This window comes from Melopsittacus undulatus, chromosome 16 (assembly GCF_012275295.1).
Source record: "Melopsittacus undulatus isolate bMelUnd1 chromosome 16, bMelUnd1.mat.Z, whole genome shotgun sequence".
In the NCBI taxonomy this organism is placed as follows: Eukaryota; Metazoa; Chordata; class Aves; order Psittaciformes; family Psittaculidae; genus Melopsittacus; species Melopsittacus undulatus.
In genome coordinates, this window is record NC_047542.1 from 4,764,509 (window position 1) to 4,786,852 (window position 22,344).

The window sequence follows — 22,344 nt, forward strand, 5'->3', positions numbered from 1 at the left end:
TGCACACCTCAGGGTTGTTCTCCCTTTACATTTATTCTCTTAAGGTATACATATGCATTATGTTACTCGATACACCTATATATATTATCTATCCCCTCTTCGTATTATAACGAGCTAGGTCCTTTGCACCTGCGCAAAGCGTCTCAAGATGAAGTAAATGAGTCTTCCTCTTGTGGGTAGGGGTCTTCAAGATGAAGTAAATGAGTCTTCCTCTTCTTAAACTTTTCACCTTTTAATCTTCACACATTGCCTTAGGGTTTGGTCGGTGCCCAGTCTGCTTCTTCCCCACTTCTCAGCAGAACCAAACATCTGCTTTTGTCCCTTGTCAATGGAACTAAGCATCTGCTTCACCCCTTCATCAGTAGTTAATGCCTTGGCATGTTAGGTATTTACAACAGACTACTTTTGTTTAAGCAAAGGAATTCCTTTAACCCCCTTGTACAATTTCTCTGTATTACCCCCCTGTACATTGGTTACCCCTGTATCAACACAATCATAGAATCAACTAGGTTGGAAAAGACCTTTAAGTTCATCAAGTCCAACCGTTTCCCATGACTGCCGAGGTCACCACTCAGTCAGCAAGGGCCCTGTTTCCGTTGAACCCTTGATGCACCGTTTCCCTCAGGAGCAGGATGGCCACACATCCCCACAGCCAAGGGATGCCACTGGTCCCCATCCCACGCTGCCCGATGAGGTGCCAGGGTTGCAGAGTTTCTCCTCAGGGCATGAGAGGAACGGCATTGCCCTGGGCACTGTTTGTGGGGGCTTACAGCTGCCGTTTGTTTTTTCCCATTTTATCCTCGTTTATTCAGGGGTGACCATTTGTGCCTCACAGCTTGCCCACAATGGCGGCTCCTCGCTCCCCCGGGCTGTCGCTATGAGGACATTCCGGCACCAGGGCTCGGCTGGGAACTGGAAATGACCCCAAACAGCGTTGAATCGCTGAGGGGACCAGGGCCGCCCCGGCTGCCGGCGGAAGCACGGCGCACACCACACTACCCACCCGCCTCCCGGTGTGCGCGTCCCGCCCCGCTTTCCCCTCCCCTCCACATTATCCGATGGTTTCGCCCAGGTCGTTGCTGGGCGTGTCCCCCCTCCCCCCCGCAGTGTGAATGGTCTGTCCCGTGCCCCAGGGCGGTGTTTAACTCTTCCCGGTTCCTCTGCCCCCTCCCTCTCCCCGGCACCGCAGCCTCAGCGCCGCTTTCCGTTCCCCTCAGTGCCAGTGGTTTGCTCCACTCCCCCTCCGCCCGGGACAAGATGGTTTATCCCCTCCTCCCTCCCTCCCTCCTTGATGGTCTCACCCGCCTCACACAGCCCTGCAGGCCCCGCCCCCTCGGAGACGTCACTCCCCTTCCCGCTCACGATTGGCCTCTCCGCAACGCCTCGCCCGAAGCGGCCAATGGCGGCGCTCTCTGCTCCCGGACCCAAGATGGCGCCGCCGGGGGCTGAGGGCGGGCGGCGCTGAGGCGGCCTGGGGGAGGCCGCCACCTTCGTCCGCGCTCCGCCGCCGCGCCGCGGGGCCGGCCGGCCGGTGGGCTCGCTCGCTCGCTGGCTGGCCGGCCGGCCGGGCCCGCCCCTCCCCTCCCTTCCGCCATGGCGGCCGAGAGCGGCAGGCAGTTCTGGAAGCGGAGCGCCAAGCTGCCTGGCAGGTGAGCGCGGACACCCGGCCCGGCCAGGTCCGCCCCGGCAAGGGGCGCAGGGGCCCAGCTGCGGGGCGGTGGGAGCGGGAGCAGCCCCTCTGCCTTGGGAACGGGCTGTCAGGGGCTGTGTTACCTCTTGCAAGGGGGGGTTACAGGGGTGGCACCCTGGTATGGGGCAGGGGAGCTGGCTGCGGGACCCCGAGTGGCCCCCTGCAACGGGGACGTACCAGCGCTCCACACACACACACACACACACACACATAGACACACCCTCCCCCAGGCTATGGGGCAGAGTATTGCTGCTGGCAGAAATCCTCCTGCATAGCGAACAAGGGTAGCTTCAGGATTGCCCCTCGTGTGTAGGGGGCTGTGGGGATCCCTGCGTGCACCCCCACCCCAGGAAAAGCAGGGGGGAGGGGGTCAGGCCCTCGAAGGCCCCCATGAGGTGGCCTCGGGCCATGTTGTACCTTCCTCATTTCCACAGGTATTGAAGGAATCATGTCCCTTCCTGACACCCAAGGTGTCACCTTGGGTGACAGCAGCTCTGTCCCAAAAAGGTGCCTCTGCCAATACACATGTCCCTCCCTTAAGCTCTCCTGTGCAGTGTCACTCCTGGTCCAGCTCTGCTCAGCACTGGGGACTGTGGTGCCTCTTTCTGTGTGCCCCCTCCCGCTTCAGTTTCTTTGGCTGTGATGTTCTGCTTCCTGTCAAGGCACCTGCAGTCTTCCGGGGATGGGAGAAACAAGGGAAATGTCTGATTCAGGTGGTGTTTAGGAAGAAGAGGCTGGTGGTGATGAAGGAGATTCTCCCTACAGCCTTAAAAGCAAGGCTGCCATAGGAAGAGGGCATCCAGCCCCCAGGGGAGGCTTTCACAAGTGTTGTTCCCATCGACTGCACCTCATGTTTTCTTATCATTTGCCTTATCTGCACCCTGCCCTTCCCCTCCTGATGTGTGGATGCAGTTTAAAATGCTTAGTTGGCTTTAAATCCTGTTGGGCAAGTTATATTTCTCTTCCTGATGTGCTGTCATTCGGTTCTTTCTCACTGCACTGGCTGGCTCTCTCAGGTTGGTGGGACAATCCTGGTCTGTGGCAAGCAAAGAGAAAGCAACGAGCACTACATGTTCCTCCTCTTCTGTTCATGGGGGAAGAAAATGCTGTGCTCTTCCTGGGTGATTTGGCTTCGTGATTGCTCACATCCCTTACTCGAAGTCACAGCCGTGTTTCCAGCTCCTAGTCTTGGACAGCAGCTCATTCCTGCAGTCAGTGACTTGGAGCTTTGGCTCGGAGAGCTCAAACCAGGTGAACCGGTCTGGGAGGCAGCTGGTCCTGCCTAGACAATAGACTGCAATGTCAAGTTTTTGGCAGAGTTCTCCCCTGTTCCTGGCTGGCTGCATAGCAGATATCCTGCTGTTCAGGAACCTTCTTACCACCTCTAAATAAATGCCCTGTGCATTCCTGGGATGATTACTGACAGATTTTGGGCAACACAGCAGCCAAAGGTGGGGGTGGGACATGCTTGCATCCGTAAGTGCTAGATGTAAAGCTCCCTTTCTGGTTTATATGAGGTTTAAGAGATCTTCCCATACAGGTTCTTGCCTCTCTTCTTTCTCTGCCCTGACAAGCAGGCAGAGGGAGGCTTTGTCAAGATTTGGAAAATGTGTTAACTTCCTTTTCCATTTGGTCACTTGGTTGTATTAGCTTTTAGTTGGTGCTTTTTCCCTGTAGATTTAGCATGGCAGAACAAGTAAATGTCCTTTTACATTTTCAGTACTGTCCTGTAGTTTTTGCATTGGGAATTGTCACCCCAGGAATTGTCTGGGGATGTGGTGACAGGTTGCTCTAGTGTGTTACCCTGTGTGATGGGTTGTTATTTCCTGCTCTTTAGAGAGGCAGTCAGCATGGCTCCAGTGAGGGGTATTTTAATGATGTTTTTAAAAGGGGAGAAGCAGACTTGACTAGGAGTAAATCTGGTCTGTGTCTGAAGTGGCACTTGAGGTTTCACAGATGTGCTTTCTGCTGCAGTGCCAACAACAAACACCCTGTGATGATCTCCTTGTGAGTGGCATAATGCAGGTACCACAAGCTTGTACCAGCACTGACCATATGGGTAAGAAGAAATGCCTGTCCAAAGAGCTTCAAATGAGAAAGGACAGAGAGCTCACCCACACAGCATCAGCTCCTGACCCAGTGGTGTGTGTGCTGAGACGTAATGCCTGCCCTTATGAAAGCTCATGCCCTGAGCTTTGTCCATGCAAAAGTCTAGCAAAACCAACTTCAGACAGGGAGTTAAGCTTGGAGACAACAGATTCATCAAGCCAAGCTGCATCAGGGAAAACCAGGCAAAACTGAGTAAATGAAGTTAGCAGGCATCACTCAGTGATATCGCTCCCCTGCCTTGATGTCCTCAGTAGGTTGTGCCAATGTGGAGCTGTAGGATCTGCTGGGAGTCAGCTACAGTGATGTGAGCTGAAGGGGTTGGCTCAGGCATTGGGGGTACCACAGACACCACAACACAAACTTGCTCTCCGGCATCTATCTGCACATGTGCTCATGTATCTTAAAGACCTGTTGCACACTTCATTTGCACTCCTGTCCAGCCTGTTAAACCCTCTGCACGGGTGAATCTGGCAGAGAACTGGCAGAGATGGGACAAACATGGGGAGAACCCGCTTCATGCAGCAGTTCAGTGCAGGATGGTGGTGTTAAGCCCTGGCTCAGCAGCCTGCTGGAAACCAGACTGTCCCCTTCAGCCCCTTGTGTTTGAACACAGGCTGATGGGCTGTGCAATTAGATCAGCTCAGGGTGCTTTGTGTGGGGGAGCTTGCATTCAAGCTCTTCAAAATAAGCTGCCTGGGGGGTGGGACCCTCTCTGTAACCGTTAGCCAGCGGATTGCTTCAGAAGGCGAGGAAGGAGTTTCTTCACTCAGAGCTGCTGTCACATCCCCTCCTCTATCTCTTAACACATACCATGCATTTGGCTTGTGGAGCTCAGGCTTTCGCGTTTGAATTGGAAGTGGTCACCCCTTGTCAGCACAGAGAGGAGCAGCTCTATGGCTGCTGTCACAAGACAGTGCGAGATCGGAGCTGACTGTCAGAGAGACTGCTGATTCCTCTCCTGCAAGGAGCTGCCATGAGTCACTGGGAAACAGCACTGACATGGAGAGCTTGTTTTTCTTACTCCTGATAATCTGTTTGCTGTGCCCACCCACGGGGGTGCCTCTGCTTAATAGCTGTCCTGACTTCTGGATGCTAATTAGTCAGCAAACTCCTTCCTAGGCTTGATGGCTGGTGGGAAAACACAGTGAGCCTTTTTAGTGCTTCCAGCCACGGGGGGCTGGCAGCAGAGAGCCCACCCCTCACCGGGCTTCACCACCAGGATCTCTCTGTGCTGTGGTTGTTTCCAGCCTCTGCCCATGATCTCCGTGTCTCTCCCCAGCCTGCTGGGCCTGTTTCTGCCACCTCCCTAGCATCAGTTGGTTGCTGGTGTGCTTTCCAGCTGCACCAAGCTGCTGTCCCCCTCCTGCATGGCTGGGTTCTGCTTGTTTTATTGCTGGGCACCATCTGCACCTCCTGGAAACCAGATCAGCTCTGTTGACCCAAGAGGAGCCTGTGTGCTGTGTGCCAGCTCTGAATGGGCCCTTGTCTCTGCTGTGGGATCTGGGACTGTGCTGTGTACCAGGGATGGGGAGGAGTTGCTTTCCAGAGATGGGGTGGCTGTGGATAGTTACCTAAATTGAATTGATAACTCAGGATCCCTGCCTCACATGCAGAGCTTGTAAAACTAGTGATGAACACTCCTCTACTAGCTCCTCTCCAAGGTGATGCTCCCCATGCAGTTCCTGCAGCCCTTGGGCTCCCTGTCCCACCAGTCCCACTCCACAAGGAGCAAAGCTGAGGGACTGGGATGTGATGGCTCATTTCAGGCCACATAGGAAGTGGTTGATTAAGCTGGGATTTGGACCTGTGTCAAACCATGTGCTGTACCAGATGCTGCTTCACCATAGCACTGGCTATGAGCCTGAGAGCCAGCATGGTGTTCAAACCCTCAGGTGCATTGTGGAGGAGCACCAGTGTACGACACCAGGGCTGAAGTCCTTCCCTGTCCTGCAGGGCTCGGAAGGCGGAATTCCGCATCCTAGAAATCCCCTTGTTAGAAAGGAGAATAAACCTCAACATGTAAGGCAGCAGGACAGAGACACATGGTCGCTCAGAGGGAACCAGTGGTGCAGAAAAGAACAGATCACAAATCCCAGCTCAGGCTGGAGACAGGCTGAGAGTTTAAACAAGGCTTCTCTTTGCTACTGCAGAGAGCAAATCTTCAGCTGAATGTGGCACTTTGGAGCTAAAGCTTTGCAGGTAGAAGCTGCTGTTGGTCTGTTCAGTTCCTGACAGCCAGCAAGAAGTGTGACCCCAGTCCGGGTTGGGGAGATTATTCATGGCTTTTTCACTGTCTTCTATTTCTTTCTTTCTTTCTTTCTCCTTCCTGCAGCATTCAACCTGTGTATGGAGCACAGCATCCTCCTCTGGATCCCCGTCTCACCAAGAAGTAAGTGCTTAGCTCCTGGAGATGCAGGCCACAAGACTCTGAGGTTTTTGGCTCAGTCCTGCAGTAGGTGGATGCCTTCAGCCTCCCCTGACACTGTGATACTCCAGTGGAGAAAGGACAGCAGTGGGGTGCAGCGCTGTGTTGAGCTCTGAAGAAGTTTGCAGGGAAAGCTTATCTGCTAACACCCTTTGTGGCCAGAAACCCAGCCACATCAAAGGAGACAGGTGTAGTTTTTAGCAATGGTGTCTGAACCCTCTGCTCCCCTTTGGAGACAGAAGAATAAGGGAAGGGAGGGCAGTAAAGCTGCCTGGCTGCTGAGAGGCTGGAGAACCACAGCATGCCTCCCAGCAAGAAAAGGCAGAGCTAATCTGAACTGCTTCCTCGTCCCTATCTCATGCTGGATAGTGGTGAAGGTTCCCCCTTTCTGTGACGCTTCAGGCACTGGACTTTGACTCCTGTAGCTTAAAGATAAATGCAAAGGCTCCACCTGTGCTTGAGAAGAGAACCAGGGAGGTTGGTGTACTGGGAGCAGTCACAACTGTATTATGAGTGTCCATGGGTGCAGAACAGCTTTGTCTGACCTTTGCCATGCCTCTCCCCAGGGTGCAAGTCCCTTTCTTGGGTGCTAACCCTGCCTGTTTTGCGTAGGGTGGAGGAGGTGGAGTTACAGGAACTGTAGGTATCTCCCCTTTGCCCTGCTGGACTGGGACGTCTGGCACCTCTCCAGCTGCCAGCTGTGGCCTGTGTGCCCTGCCATCGTGTCAGGTTCTGCTTCGTGGCAGTGGACAGCCCAGAGAGGTGTAACATATTCCTTGGGTTTGGGAGGAGGAACAGAGGAATTGGGAAAAAGGGCTGGGTGATTGAAGTGAGGGCATAGGGAAGGAAAGAAGATGACCTAATCCAACAGCATGGCTCTGATAGTGGCTCTCTCTGGTTCCCAGTTTCATCAAGGACCGCTCCAAGGCCAATGCGCTGCCTATGAAAAGCAAGAAGGCCTCCAGCTTCCATGAGTTTGCCCGCAATACCAGTGATGCCTGGGACATTGGTGATGACGAAGATGAGGACTTCTCTTCCTCCTCTTCCTCTTTCCAGACTCTGAACTCTAAAGTGGCCAAGGCCACGGCAGCACAGGTACTGGAGAACCACAGCAAGCTGCGGGCAAAACCTGAGCGGGCCCAGTCTGCTCTTGGTGATGTGCCCACCAACTGCAAGGTAATCAAGTCCAGCAGTGAGGCCCAGCTCTCCAGGACATCTGGTAAGAGCCATCTTCTGAGCAGCTTACTGCTCCAGCGTTCTTCTAGTTCACTGCCAAACTCAGCTGCTTGCTGCTCCTCGCATGTTATGCATGAGAGGCTGTGGCCCAGCCCATAAGCTCAACAGGGGCTTTCACCTCTTTGTAGTATCCTGTACTCCAAGGAGCCAGTTTTGGAGGCCTGGCCTTAATGCTTCAGTGTCCTCTGCTGCTCAGTACCTGCATACAGGCATGTCTGTCTCAAAGCATCCTGTGTTCTGTGTGCTAAGGGATTCTGGAGATCTGTTAAATTCTTGCTCAGGGTCTGTTTCCTTGGTGGCCCAGCATGCTGCTCTTAGTAAAGCTCTGGGTGACGTCCTGTTGACCCCAAGTCCATCCAGCTTGGGCAGGGAGCTGGGCACCATCAGCCCCTGCTCACTCTGCCTTGTCATGCTGTGTTTAACTCAGCAGGTCCCTGCTGCCAGCAGGTGGCATTGGCAGCTCATTGCCTGCTCTCTATGCAAGCAATTAGCTAGATCACTAGATCAGCGGTGGAGGTGGTTTCTTCTGGGACTGCCCCAGCTCCTGCCTGTCTCCTTTGTCATGCTTCCCATGTGAAGAGGGAAGTCTGACCACAGGCAGCCAGGTGTCTGCGTGCAGGAGGAAGGAAGGGAAAGACAAATGATGGAAGAGCTATAACAAATGCCTGTGAACGACCTGATCCATCAGAGTGGGCCAGTGATGCCCTGTTGGCTGGGGTGAAATCTGCAGTGGGAGGTCTCTGAGTGAGGTAGGTTTGGAGAGGTGCAGTCTCCCCACCTCACTGCGGCATCTGCTTCTTGCAGAGGAGGCCTGTGTGAGGACCCCCCTTCAGAAGCAGCAGTCCCTTCCCCTTCGGCCTGTCATTCCACTTGTTGCCCGAATCTCTGACCAGAATGCTTCAGGTGCTCCCCCCATGACAGTGAGGGAGAAAACCCGCCTGGAGAAGTTTCGGCAGCTCCTTTCCAGCCACAACACAGACCTGGGTGAGTGCGGCAAAATGGGGGTGCCTGTGAGTGAGAAGGGGGCTGCTGCCTTCTTCAGGTTGTAATCGGGTCTGCTCTGGGGTGGAAAAAATTACTCTGCAGTTGCAACAAGTGGTGTGGAGGCACAGGCTGCTCTTTTGGCAGATGGTAACATCCTCCACCAGCTCCTTGTCTGTTCCCAGTCTTCCTCCATCTTGCAAATGATGGTTGGGATCACTGGGGGCTGTTGGGCTCTGCATGAGAACTGAGGTTCTGTCACATTGGAACTCCTGCAGGCACCAGTTCTGTGCCCAGGCTGAGCTGGAATTGTCTCTGCTCCCCCTGCTGCAGACCCACATCCCCAGACATTGCTAATGTGGAGCCTTCCTGGAGGCTCAGTGTCACCAGAGCCTGCAGGAGCAGACTGGGCTTTCCTCTCCTTCTAGGTATAGTGGTGCCTGGACGTGCCTAGGATCTAATCCATTGCCACCACTGTCCGTTTGCAGATGAACTGAGAAAATGCAGCTGGCCTGGTGTGCCCAGAGAAGTCCGGCCTGTGACTTGGCGTCTCCTCTCAGTGAGTACTTGGAACTGTGATGCAGGAAGCTGGGGGAGTGTGCCAAGCCAGAGGCATGTGCTTCTTGTGTCCCCTAACAAGATTTGCTTGTGTTGTGTCTGTACTCAGCCTATACAGGGTTTTTTTTGGCTGGGGAATATATCTTGCAGCACAAAGCCCATAGCGGTGCTAGGAATAGGTGGTTCACTCTGGTTTGGAAAGCTGAATTCCATGATGTTGGGTTGCTCCAGGGATCGGGGGCTGGGAGAGCCAAATCCCATGAAAGGTCTTTCCCCAGCTCCTGCTGTCTGTGCCTGATGGTTCCAGCTGCCAGGCAGGATTTCAGAGGATGGTTTAAGGTGAGGGAAGGGGCTCTGCCCTGACAGGTTTTCCTGCCACAGGGTTATCTCCCCGCAAATATGGAGCGGCGAAAGCTGACTTTGCAGCGCAAGCGGGAGGAATACTTTGGTTTCATCCAGCAGTATTATGATTCCCGGAATGAGGAGCATCATCAAGACACCTACCGACAGGTACGAGACCTACCTACGACAGGTAGACACCTACCTCTGCCTGTTGCCTGTCTTTCTGCCTTGGTTATATCCCTTTCCTCCCTCTTGCCAGGACTTCCTCTAGATTAGGGGAAAGGGCACCATGTTTCTGTTCCTCTTCTTACACGTATTAGTTTAACCCTTCCTTCAGTTGATCTAAGAACTAGATTTTGGACCCCAGATGTGGTCACCTGCCCACGCCTGAGCAGAGGAGATCAGAGATAAAACTGGACATGATTCTGTCATTGCAGCTTTAGCCCTCACTGTGCTTGTCAGCAAGTGGAGCTGTCACTTGGGGGACACCAAGGAGTGGATTCCCCTCTGTTAGCCTGTGATTAGTTACTGTGCCCCTGGAAAGCATGACTGATGTGTGTAACCCACCTTCTCTTCCAGATCCACATCGATATTCCAAGGACCAACCCACTCATCCCCCTCTTCCAGCAGCCACTTGTCCAGGAGGTAAGGGAGAGGAAAGCTCCTGTCACACACTGGCTGTGGGGTGTGTGTGTGTGGAAACTTCCCTGGCTGACAGCTCCTGATGCAGATACCTGCTGAAAACTGGTCTTGTCCCATGTTTCTGAAGGACATCAGACTTGGAGCTCAGGGTTATGAGATCAGCTCTTCTGTGGTGAGATGTAGCCAAGAGTTGGTAGAAGACCTGAAGCTTTTGTTTTGAGACAAATTCTAGGCATTTGAATCAGAACAGGAGATCAGTTCTGGTTTTGCTATAAAACCTCTTTTGTGTGAAGCACTGTGTGAGAAATCCAAGCAGGGATGGAGAGAGATGACCAGGAGGTGTAGCAGGCCCATGTCCTCCTTGGAAACAAGCTCAGCATGTGTTTGTGGTGTCAGAGCACGGTGTCCTGGGCCTGAGGCAGTCTGGAAGGTTGTTATAGGATGGCTGCTCTGATGGAAGCTCTCCTGATCTGTTTTGCTGGGAATACTGTGCAAATAACAGACAACAGCCTTAGCTTTCAACATCATGTTCAGCAAGGCATGCTGCTGTGCACAGGCAGCCCCGTCCTGTGGGTGGAAGGGTCTTAAACGACCTGAATCTTACAAAGTTGGGTCTGCATTTCTTCAGCTGAGGCTTTGATGAGGAGCCTGGGCTGCTGTGTTTTGTGAAGCGTGGGCTGGTCTGTGTGTGGGATCTGGATCACACAGGAGGCTCTCCTAGCACTTGTATGCTTCTTATCTTGCCCATATTGCTGCAGAAAAGCCTGCCTGTGCATGATTTCTGCTCCCTGAGCTTAGCTATTATGCTTTTCTGCCTTTCCTTTGTGCACGGCTAATGCAGGTACCTGCTTTCCCTCATTCTTCCCTAGATCTTTGAAAGAATCCTGTTTATCTGGGCCATTCGACACCCAGCCAGCGGCTATGTACAGGGAATCAATGACCTGGTCACTCCTTTCTTTGTTGTGTTCCTCTCTGAGTATGTTGGTAAGTGACATACATTGCTTGAAGCACGATGCTGCCTCTCCACAATGGTGTTTGAAAGGGTATGAAGTGCTGGCGTCAGAAAAACTTGCCTTGCTGAAGGGATCTGTTAATCCTTCAGTGCCTGTGCCAGGCTGGAGATACATCCTGACTGACCTCTTACTGCCTGGTTGGATTGACTTCAGTTTGCTGAGCTCCACGGACGTTGAAGTGCTGAGGATAGATTTGCATCTGAATGTACTTAACATCTTTACAACTTGGAGGAGAACTGAGGCCTTTTAGGTGCTGAGAGAGTTTAGGCAAAGCTCGGATAATACAGAGTTGGGGGGAGGGAGGGTCTTGCTTTCAAAGCTTGGCTTTTGAGGTAGTTCTGGTTCTATGAGCATTGAGGGAAGTATAAAGAGACCCTGCTGAGAATGTAAAATAAACTATTGAAATGAAAGCTTCCTGGCCCGTGCTGCTGGTACAGGTGTGTTTCTCAAGCTGAGACTTTCAGAAAGCAAATTGACTTCTCCCTGCTGCTTTTGGCCTTCTTGACAGCCAGTTGCCTTTAGCTGGAGATCAAGTCATTTCCACCCATAGTACTTTTATTCAGTCTCCATCTCTAGCTGTGTCTTGGGCTTAACATTAATGGTGGGCCTCTAATCCCTGTGCCTAAAGGCTCTTAGTTTCCACTGTAAATAGAAGGAAAAAGGGAACTTGTAAGACAGTATTAGTGACAGAGAAATCCTGTGGAACAAATATTTTTAAGGTCTCATCCAAAGTTTGTTAAAGTCAGGGGAAGTCTTCCACTGCCTGAGGCTTTGTAAACCAGTACTGATGTGCCTCACCTAAGGAGCTTGCAAAGAGGTAAGCCAGCTTGGTTCTACTGTGGTAGCCAGTGTGGTCAGGATTGATTCCCAGGAAGTGCCCATACTTCTCACAGCCTGAAGGACAAGGCACAAAATGTGGCCCTGCTGTGAGCTGGGGTGGTGAGTACCCTTTCCTGGGAATTCCCTTTCCTGGGAGGTCAAGGAGCCTGTTGAGTCAGGTCTGGGCAGGTTCCCTTTGAACTTAGGGAACACTTAGTTCCCTAACACTTAGTTAGAACACTTTGAACTTAGGCAGCACTTAGGCTTGGTGGAGGGTGGTTGCTCAGGACTGATTTATTGGGTTAGAAGCAGGGCTTCTAAGAGGGCTTCTAACTTCACAGTGAGTTATCTCTGCAAGGAGGGAGCTAGTCTGAAGCATCAGAGCTGCCTGCGGGTACCTGGTGTGACTTCTTGCAGCCCTGTACTGTGCTGAGGCTCAGCTCTCTGTGTGTGGCTGCAGAGTTCGTGTTGCATCAGCCTGGTCCCTCTTGCTGGTGGTGTGCTTCTCACCATCTTCCAGGGCCATTTTCACCCGTGCAGGAAGTTTCCTCTCTGAATGTGGTCATCCTGCTTCCAGCTATCTCTGAAACTTGTGTTGGAGGAAAAAAAAGTGTGAGAAAAACCTGTTGAGTTGAACTTGGCCAAACAATATCATGCATCCCCTTCTGGCCCCAGAGCCTGGGACACAAAGCCAGCCCTCAGGTGACAAGCTGTCTTGGTGGCTCCCTCCTCTGGCTGTGTAGCAGTTGGAGTTTAAGGACGAGATCAGTAATTGCCTTGAAGGTACATGGGAAGGAATTGGCAGTGCTCAGTGCCATATAACCCCTTTTGCAACAGGATTTAAGTCTCTGGCTTGGAGCACTGGCTCTTCTCTACAGCTGCCTTTGATACGCGGATAGACTCCACAACTAGTTAAAGTTGTAAAGTAGGTATGCTTTTATTCAGCGCTGAGGTGCATGGGGATAGCTCCTCCAAAGCATGCACCCCTCAGGGTTGTTGTCCCTTTACACTTATTCTCTTAAGGTATACATAGACATGAGGTTGCTCAATCCGCCTATACATATTTATTATCTATCCCCGCTTCGTATTATAATGAGCTGGAAGGTCGTTTGCACCTGCGCAGTGCCCCTTCTGATCATGGGCAGGGGTCTCAGGATGAAGTAAATGAGTCTTCCTCCTGTGGGCAGGAGTCTTCAAGATGAAGTAAATGAGTCTTCCTCTTCTTAACCTTTACACCTTTTAATCTTCAGACATGGACTTAGGGTTAGTTGGCGCCCAGTCTGCTTCTCCTGCCGCTTATCAATAGGAACAAACATCTGTGTTTTTGTCATGGTCTTAAGGCTTGATCGCCCAGTCTGCTTCTCCCCAGCTTATCAGCAGGACCTTTCATCTGCTTTTGTCAGCAGAACTAGCATCTGCTTTTTCCCCTCCAGCAGTAATCAATGCCTTGGCAAGGTGGCAATGGCAGGTACTTAGGACAGACAATACTTTTGTTTAAGGAAAGGAATTCCTTTAACTCCCTTGTACAATTTCTCTGTATTACCCCCCTGTACATTGGTTACCCGTGTATCACCTTTGCTGACAGGCCCTTGAAGAGCTGGTGCTGTGTGCAGGTCTGGAGGCTCTCCTTGTTAGATCACTAATTCTCAGGATCCCTGGATCAGCCAAGTCTGTGCTGCATCCGAGTCCTTGCAGCAGGAGAGCCCAAAGAGGCCTTACACACTTTGGTAACCCTTGTGCAGCATGTGCCAGTGGACAACTCTCCTTCTGTGGGAAGTCTTGTTTAAAGGAAATTCTGCTTGTATTCAAGCTGTATCCCTGGCACAATCAGGCAGCTACTTGAGGGCTCATACCCCTGTCATCTGAGGGTGTTTTCACAATCAAAGATGTATGTAGAGCTGGCCTGGAAAAGTTTTCCTTGAAAGCTGGCTCTGGGAAATTGACACCATCTTCAAACCTGTAGTTTTGCTAACCCTGTTCTCGAGACTGGGATTTTGTTAAATGGATCCACTGTGTTGGCTCCTCAGCTCACCTGCCCACCAGCTTCCCTGGGTGTTTGTGTGGAGCTCTGAAGGGTCCCTGCAGCAGCTGACTCAGCAGGATCATCACAGCCCTTTGGGGACGATGATGTGCAGCTGTGAGTGAGCAGACAGGCAGAGGTGGAGTTCACAGCTGTTGACTTTGGTTACCTGCTCAGCACAAAGCCAGGCTGACACCCTGGTCTCCTGCTGTTCAGTCTGTTGGCTTCTCATAAAGCAATCTCTGATAATGGGGCTGGTTTCCATATCCAGTTTCTTTGTAGACTTCTAACCCATCATAGAATCAGCCAGGTTGGAAAAGCCCTTTAAGCTCATCCAGTCCAACCCTTACCCCAGCCCTGCCAGGGCCACCCCTAACCCATGGCACTGAGGCCTCGTCTCCGCTGTGTGAGCACTTGCAGGGCCGGTGCCTGCAGCCCTGCCCTGGGCAGCCTGTTCCAATGCGTGAGCACCCTGTGGGGCAGGAATTGTTCCTCAGCTCCATCTAAACCTGCCCTGGTGCAGCTTGAGGCCGTTTCCTCTTGTCCTGTCACTTGTTCTTGGGGGCAGAGTCCACCCCCTCTGTCACTCCATCCTTCTTTCAGATAGTTGTAGAGAGTGATAAGGTCTCCCCTGAGCCCTCTCTCATGTTCCATCATCCCATGCTTTGAGCAGGCATTGTATTTGCAAACAACAAATCCACTTTTCTACAGATCAATTAAAATCTCTGTTTGGTGCTTATCAGCTGATCAATGTGTCTGGTTAATGATGTGTCCATTATACATCCGTATACAATATTATGATATTACAAGAGGGTTTGTCTGGCTTCCCACCAAGGGCTCAAGCAGGTCCATAGGGAAAAGGGGGGTGCCTTGGGGAGGGGATGGTCTGTAGCTTTCCAAGCACCTTCAGGGAACAATTTGGCTGCTTCCTTTCACTGAAGCTGACATGAGTAAAGATCCATCAGTCAACAGTAACCAAGCCAACACCCAGCCTCTTATGTACAGAGGGATTAAACAGCTTGCTCAGGGTAGTAGTTACAGCAGTCTGGCTTGGTATACTGCTGAGTCTTTGACTTGATGCCCTTCCATCCTCATTGCAGAAGATGGGGAGGGGAAGGGTGGAAGCCTCTCTGGGTCCTGAAGGAGGTAAATGGACCAGTGGGTGAAGCATACTCACAGGAAGCTATTTCTTCTGGCTGCCCTGTGATGCTTTGGGAATTTGGATGACCCTGTTATTAGCCTGCATCCCCCCAGCTTAACCAAAGGGTTCCTGTTAGTATTGCTATTCTCTTTCTGAGCAGTGCCTTGAATCCAGTGTGTGCCCCTTCAACCAGTGCCAACTAGGCTGAAGCAGGGAGGAAAAGCTCTTCCCCTGAGCTTCCAGTCCCCATGTCTGAACTCCTCTGGCCCTTTTTCTGGTGCCAATTTGGACGAGTTACTTTTCCTTTACTTGTACCCAGTCTAGATGCAAAACTTATGCTCCTTTAGGTGCTGGGCAGACACCTGTGGTTTCTTCCCCTTGGCAGATGGAATAGATTTAATTGCTGTGTTTTAACCTTTCTCCCATCATGGCTCATCTCCTGCAATGCTCTACCTGCCTCCTGCACCAACACAGCTACTTGGCAGCAAGCATGGGTGCTTTGAGCCCCTGCCACCATTAGATCCATAGCTGGAGTTATTCCTTCTCCTGGTGATGGATGGCTTCTTATGTTGCCATGAGGAAGAGCTCGAGGGAGGTATTGGGGCTGCAGGAGCAGCTGAGTCTACTGTTCCTGGTCTCTGGATGGGATGGGTGCAGTGGTGCTGCTGGGCAGTCAGAGCCTGAGCAGTGAGGATGGAGAGAGGCAGTCTGGCATCCAAGGAACTGAGGCAGGGCTGACACCCTGCCAGAGGAAACCCTATGCTCCTTTTTCCAGGTGATCAGAGATGGCCCAGCAAGCACAGGGATGCTGAGCCTTCAGTCCTCCTTAAAGTGCTCCCACCTCATTTCCCACAGCCCCTCCCAGTCACTCCCAGCAATCAGGGCTTGTGTTTGTATTTCAGATGGCAGTGACTAAGCTCAGAAATTAGTTCAGCAGCCCAAGGTAGTGCCAGGGCTGGCTCTGTGCCCTCTCCCGGTGCTCTCTGCCCATCTCAGTGTATGACACCACTTCCATTGCTGATCCAAGGCCTTGTGTAATGGATTGTTTCAGCTTTGGGATCTGTTTGGCATTTCACTAAGCCTGTAAAAGGGGCACCATGGAAGGGACTGATCTTGCTCACTCCTGACTGGTTTTTGTACCTAAATCCTGACTGCAGTAAACTAAGACTGTCTCCCTGTAAACAGGAGCATAAGTGGAACCTGGGAGAAGGGAAGCCTCATACCTGGGTGTTACTACTCACGCTGCAACTTAACCAGCTTAGACTGTAACATCAGTCTTGTTCTGAACTCCAGGTTTGCCCTGGCTCTGCCATTCACTGCACATGATGCAGACGTGCCCATTACTACACAGGGCTGTGAGCCGAGACTGGGTTTAACTGTTCCCCACGTGTCTAGTCCTGCACTGAGCATGGGGAGTCAGTAAAGCTCCCTGAGGGCAAGCAGGCACTGAGCCCTGGTACCTCTTATCTGCTCCAAGCTATTCCCTGCCTGGCATTTGGAGCAGGGGCTCAAGTGGGATTGGGATGTCTCTTGTGTCTGCCCTGAGTCCTGATGAAATGTCACTTGCAGGAACTGTGCTTTCTCCTGCCCTGAGGCACCCTGGGACACTGGCTCCCTTTCAGTCCCTGCCAGAACCCTGTTGAGCAGCTCCCTCCTTTCCACAGGACTACTTGAATGATGCCACTGAGCAGATGTTTGTGTTGAGCCACATACTCCAGCAGCCGTCCTGCAGTGTGTGTTGGCTCATGCTGGGCACCTCCTATCCCTGTTTTGCTTTGACAACAAGGTGCTGGCAGAGTTGCTTCTCCTGTGCAAGCAGCAGGGTGTTCCCCATCACCTGGGTGGTTCACCACATCCTCTTCTCCGTCACGGTCCTCATGCCTGGAGCTGCATGGAGCTCATCCTGCGTGGCTGAGCCTCCCCCCCAACCAGTCCTGGCTACTAGCATGTGGCCCTGTCCCCTTCCTTTGCCTGTCCATCCTCCTTTCTCTGTGAAGGAAGTTATCTAGGGAAGGGTTTTGCCTGCCTTTCTCATTACCTGGAATGTTTGTGAGTGTCTGCAGAGAAGCTAATAGAAAAATGATAGCTTTGGATGATGACCTGCAGCTGTAGAAGAGCTTTGCTGATCTTTCTGCAGTTCAAGCTTGCTAGATTAATGCAGAGTTAAGCCCTTGCTTGTCCCTAAAGTTCCTGGTGGCATTTTGCTCTGGAGCTGAGCCCTGTCCCAGAGGAGGAGCAGTGCTGGAGTCACTTCCTGTCCTCCTGTCGGCAAGATCTGTTAGTGTGAGTTTTCACATCACTGCCCTAAGCCAAGTGTGGGCCTGGCTCTAGCCCCAGCCCCTTTCCTCTTCCTCTCTTGCCCTTTTCCAAGGGAGTTCAAAGACTCTTGTTACGTTTTCTGAACCTCTGGGTTTGAAAATGGGCGAGTTTAGTCCTGTCATCTGTTGGTCTGATTTAGCACTGTGATAGACTCCTGAGGAGGAAAGGGAAGGGAGCTGCTGGGTCTGCCAAGCCAGGAGGGCCAAACCTGTGTCTCCTGAGTCTCCTCCCTATGTTTCCACCGCCTTTTACAGCCCCAGGTTAAGGTGAGCAGGTGAGGTATCACCTGCCCCAAACTCAGCCAGCATCACCACCATCCTACCCTTGAGGTTTCTGATCTCTCCCTTCCCCTTCTTGCAGGTTCATAAGCCCACGTAAAAGCAGGGGCATCCTTTTGCACTCTGTGAGTACCCTTTGGGGACAGAGTTGCCACTAACCCTTGTGCTTTCTGAGCCCTGTTTCACTGGCTTTGGAAAACAAGCTTGCACAAATCACTGCTTCCCCAGCAGCAAAGTTCTGTGCATGGGGCTGCTGTTTGCTGGATCTCTCCCATCATCTGAGTTTGAGGAGGAGAAGCTCTGTGAAGCTGAGCAGCCTTTCTGCTGCATGTCCCCACTGTCAGGCTTCGAGCTGGATTTAACTCGGAGCCTTTTTGCTCCCTAGGAAGATGTCTGTCTGCTTTTGGGACTTGCAGCTGTGCCTCAGAGTCCTGCTCTACCATAGAGGGTTCTGATGCTTTGGCAGTCACTTTTTGGGTAACACTGTTGTGCTTCAGTCCTGGGATGATGCTGGTGAATCTGACTGGGTGTGGGAGCTGAGCTGCCCCAGGTCATGGGCAGTGTTTCCCTCCCTGGTTTCTGGCTGCACTGGGAGATTCAGCTCTCCCAGCTCTCCGTGTGGTGATGAGGTGGGATGTGGTCTGGCTAGAGGGGTCCTGTATGCAGCTTTGTCTATGCACAGCCCCTGCCCCAGAGGATCAATGACAGCAGCAGCACTGTGGGATCCCTCCCATGGCACCTTGGAGCACTGGGCTGGTTTCAGATCGTGGCCACCGAGTCTTTTGGGCTCCTTCAGCCCTTCACTTGGGTTGGAGCAGTAGGTACTGCACAGGTGCTGTGCTCTGGGCCAAGCAGGGAGCCTCATAACTTGCCTTTGTCTTGATAAAGTCCCTTAGTGTGAGCTGCCTGGTATCTCTCCCTCCTGACGCTCTTCCCTCTGTTCTGCAGAGGAGGATGTGGAGAACTTTGATGTGACGAACCTGTCGCAGGATGTGTTGCGGAGCATTGAAGCAGACAGCTTCTGGTGCATGAGCAAGCTGCTGGATGGGATTCAGGTGAGCGCTGGGGCCCTGGGGGGTTTTGATGTGGGGAGTGCTCTGCATGTGCCAGCATTAGGAAGATTTTGCTTTTTCACTGAGCTAAATCTGTGGGTAAAATCCTGTGCCTCTCGAACCAGCACTGTCCTGACTAGGGATTCGCAGCAGGCAGATGATCCTGGTGCTCAAGAGTTGTTCCTCCTTGGCTCATGGTGCTCTTGGCTCCCTGTGGAGCTGTGGTTTGGGTCATTTCTAGCTGTTGTGAGAGCTGCTGCTTCTGACTCCTGGCCTCTCCCCACAGGATAACTACACCTTTGCTCAGCCAGGGATCCAGAAGAAAGTCAAAGCCCTGGAGGAGCTAGTGAGCCGGATCGATGGTAGGTGACAAGGGGATCTGAGCAGGTTGTCACAACAGTGGGGGGGCCTCCTTTGCAAGTAGCACCCTCAGGGCAGGGGTAGACTCTTGCCTACAATGGTATAGAAGCAGAGCAGGAGCCCCGTGGGACAGGGTTTTGCTGCCCAGGATGAGGAGTGGAGGTGTTTTGGAGAACAAGGTATCATCCTGAAAGCCAGTGTGCTGGGGGCAGTGCTGTGGTCCCCAGGTGTGTAAGTGAAATGTGCTGTTTCAGAGCAGGTACATAATCACTTTAGGAAGTACGAGGTCGAATACCTGCAGTTTGCCTTTCGCTGGATGAACAATCTGCTGATGAGGGAGCTGCCTCTTCGCTGCACCATCCGCCTCTGGGACACCTACCAGGTACACAGGCTCCTGCTGCCTTCCCTGCTTGGCTGGTCACTCCAGGACTCATTCTGTGTGCACAGTGGGATGGAAGTTACCTGGTAACTGGGGAGATCATGGAATCCTAGAATAGTTAGGATTGTAAAGGACCTTAAGGTCATCCAGTTCCAACCTCCTGCAATGGGAAGGGAAGCCTGACTTTAAACCATGTTGTCCAAGGCTCTGTCCAGTCTGCCCTTGAGCACTGCCAGGAATGGAGCATTTACCACTTCTTTGGGCATCCTGTTGCAGTGTCTCACCAGACTCACAGTAAAGAACTTCTTCCTTATATCCAACCTGAACTTCCTCTAAGTTTGAGCCCACACCCCTTGTCCTGTCACTGCAGTCCCTGATGAAGAGTCCCTCTCCAGCATCCTTGTAGCCCCCTTCAGACACTGGAAGCTGCTCTGAGGTCTCCACGCAGCTTCTCTTCTCCAGGCTAAACAGCCTCAGTGCTCTCAGCCTGTCTTCATACAGGAGCTGCTCCAGGTGCTGATCATTCTCATGGCCTCCTCTGGCCTTGCTCCAACAGCTCCATGTCTGTCTTATGTTGATAACACCAGAACTGCACCCAGTGCTGCAGGTGGGGTCTCATGAGAGCAGAGTAGAGGGGTGTGATGAAGGAAGCAAAGCAACATGGCCCAGGGACATTGATAGCCAGTTAGGTGATAGTTGGTCCAGCAGGACATGTGTACAGGGAGGTCATGACACAGAGCTTTGCTGTCCACAGTCAGAGCCCGAAGGATTCTCACATTTCCATCTGTACGTCTGCGCTGCCTTCTTGATCAAGTGGCGAAAGGAGATCCTAGATGAGGAAGATTTCCAAGTAAGACCTTGGGGCTGGGGATAATTCCCTGGTGGTGAGGGGAGGGAATTGCTCTGGTTGGGAGCCCAGTGTGGATGGAGTCAGCCATCACCTCGGAGCTGTCTTCAAGATCATTCTGTCTCAGGGTCCTTGCGTAAAAGTAACCACTGAGCTCCAAGCTCAGGGGAGAACTGAGCTGTTGAAGAGTTCAGACATCAAATATCAGCTCTGATCAGGGTAAGTCCCTTTATATTTGCCTTCTGGTGTCCAGCTATGGAAGCATCCTTTATCTGAAGGGATTTTGGGGCATCTGAGGTGTTCCACTGATTTGGATGTAGACATATCTTAATGCTGTCTGTGAGCAAGTTATTGATTGCTGCTGCTCTGAGCTTGCTCTGGAGCTATACTCTGCCTTCAACCTCCCCAAACTAAGCACCTTCCCCTCTTTCAGGGCCTTCTGATGTTGTTACAAAACCTGCCCACGATACACTGGGGTAATGAAGAGATTGGACTCCTGCTCGCTGAAGCCTACAGACTCAAGTACATGTTTGCAGATGCCCCCAATCATTACCGCCGATAGGTGCCAGGACTCGACTCCTTCCTCTTCCCCATGTCCAGCCCTTGTCCTGGCCCGATCTGATCACTGTGGCATTTCTGTCATCCAAGTCCTTGGACACTCCGGCCGGGAGCTGCTCCTTGCTGTACAAAGCTCACATTGACTCTTGTCTTAACTCTGAACGTGTGCCTGTCTGCCACTCCATGCGCCTGGATGTGCCACTCCAATGACCGTCAGTATTCCATGCCAAGCCAGGGAGAGAGGCGTGAAAGGGCTGTGAGAGGACACTGGGGGGCAGCTTTACAGATAAACTGAGCCGAGGACGAAGCCCTCCTGTCCTCTCCACCCCTTACCCTGGGCTGGGACAACTTTGGCTTCGCTGCCTCCTGTTAAGCTGTCACCACGTGCGCTGCCAGATCTGCTCCCTTCTCTTCTGCCACTGGTCACTCAGCTCCCAGATGAAAAATGCCTTATCAGGCACCTGCCTGGCTGGAAAATCCTTCCCTGAGGCAGCAGGACAAGAAGCTGCTCTCAGGGCCTGGCTTCACTCTGAGGGTCCGGACACCCCAAGCACTTTGTGGGTTCACGAGAGAACCCCTTGCACCTGCTCTGTGTCCTCCTCATCCTCTTCACCTCCCTCTCCCCCCAGGCAATGGGGTGAGCATGGCCTGGGAAGGGGGGGAGTGCATGTCAGCTTCACAGGACTTCCCGTGACTGATGTGCTGTTGGTACAGCCCCTCTGGTGGGGGGGGGCTGGAAGGGGAGCAGCATCTCCCACTCCCTCCTTGCAAAGCCCTGCTCCTCTGAGACATTCTGTGTATATTGTGTTCTTGTGTATATGGGTTAAAGATGTACAATATACGTCTTATGTTTGTAGCAGATCATGATTTTATATTTATAACATGCACTCCTTGTTCTCCCCATCCTCTCCATGCCTGGGAAGGGTGCCTGGTTACAGCATCATAGGGCTTTGGAACCCTCCAGAGGTTGGTGGGGCGTTTTGGATCCGCAGCGTGTGTTTGTAGTGTTGGACTTGCCAGGAAGAGCTGCGATGGAAACATGGATCTCAAGGCTTCCCTCCAAGGAGGATTTGGGTGCTTAAAGGAGATGGGAAGCAGGGTAGAGCCATGTCCAGGAAAAGGGGTATCCCAGCTTGTCTGCTGCTGGCTCTGAGAGCAGTGGAACTCTGGGGAGGAACAATCCAGCATCCAGCACTGGCTGCCCTAGCGTTCCCCAGTCCTATGGATGTGTCCTCCAGAGCTTCTCCCAGCAAGGACCAGGCTGCCCTCACCACCATCTGCTCTTAAACCAGTTGTGGATGTTCTAACCAGCTGCGTTCTTCCTGCTGGCCACATCCTGATGGAGGGCTGGGGACAGATCCAGGCCATGTGGGCTGTCACCAGAGCACAGAGCTTCCCGGTCCCTCCGCGTTCCATTGCTGCTCCCAGTGGGAAAAGGCAGCAGGGCTGCGAGGCCAGGGTTGAGCATGTGAAAGGCAGAGCCTTGTTGCCAATAAAACTCCAAATAGTGTCTCAAGGAATTGCTTTCCCAACCTGGAGTTGTTCTTTGCAGGCTTTCAGCTGGGACTTCTGCAG

The 22,344-nt window shown here is 52.5% G+C and overlaps 1 protein-coding gene across 1 annotated transcript; it reads left to right on the forward strand.

Moving 5' to 3' along the window:
• Nucleotides 1-1,433: 1,433 nt before the first annotated feature.
• Nucleotides 1,434-21,628, forward strand: TBC1D22B (TBC1 domain family member 22B). The gene is made up of 13 exons (XM_034069672.1): nt 1,434-1,649; nt 6,132-6,188; nt 7,130-7,443; nt 8,265-8,444; nt 8,930-9,000; nt 9,381-9,509; nt 9,921-9,986; nt 10,853-10,967; nt 18,522-18,628; nt 18,912-18,987; nt 19,240-19,367; nt 20,119-20,214; nt 20,645-21,628. The coding sequence occupies exons 1-13, from the start codon at nt 1,594-1,596 to the stop codon at nt 20,771-20,773; spliced, it is 1,524 nt and encodes a 507-aa protein (XP_033925563.1). The 5' UTR covers nt 1,434-1,593; the 3' UTR covers nt 20,774-21,628.
• The last annotated feature ends 716 nt before the right edge of the window (nt 21,629-22,344 follow it).

Coding starts and splice junctions, on each gene's coding strand:
- TBC1D22B (XM_034069672.1), top strand. CDS start 1,594: ATGGCGGCCGAGAGCGGCAGGCAGTTCTGGAAGCGGAGCGCCAAGCTG. Junction 7,444..8,264: donor CCAGCTCTCCAGGACATCTG/GTAAGAGCCATC, acceptor TGCTTCTTGCAG/AGGAGGCCTGTGTGAGGACC. Junction 10,968..18,521: donor GTTCCTCTCTGAGTATGTTG/GTAAGTGACATA, acceptor TCTGTTCTGCAG/AGGAGGATGTGGAGAACTTT.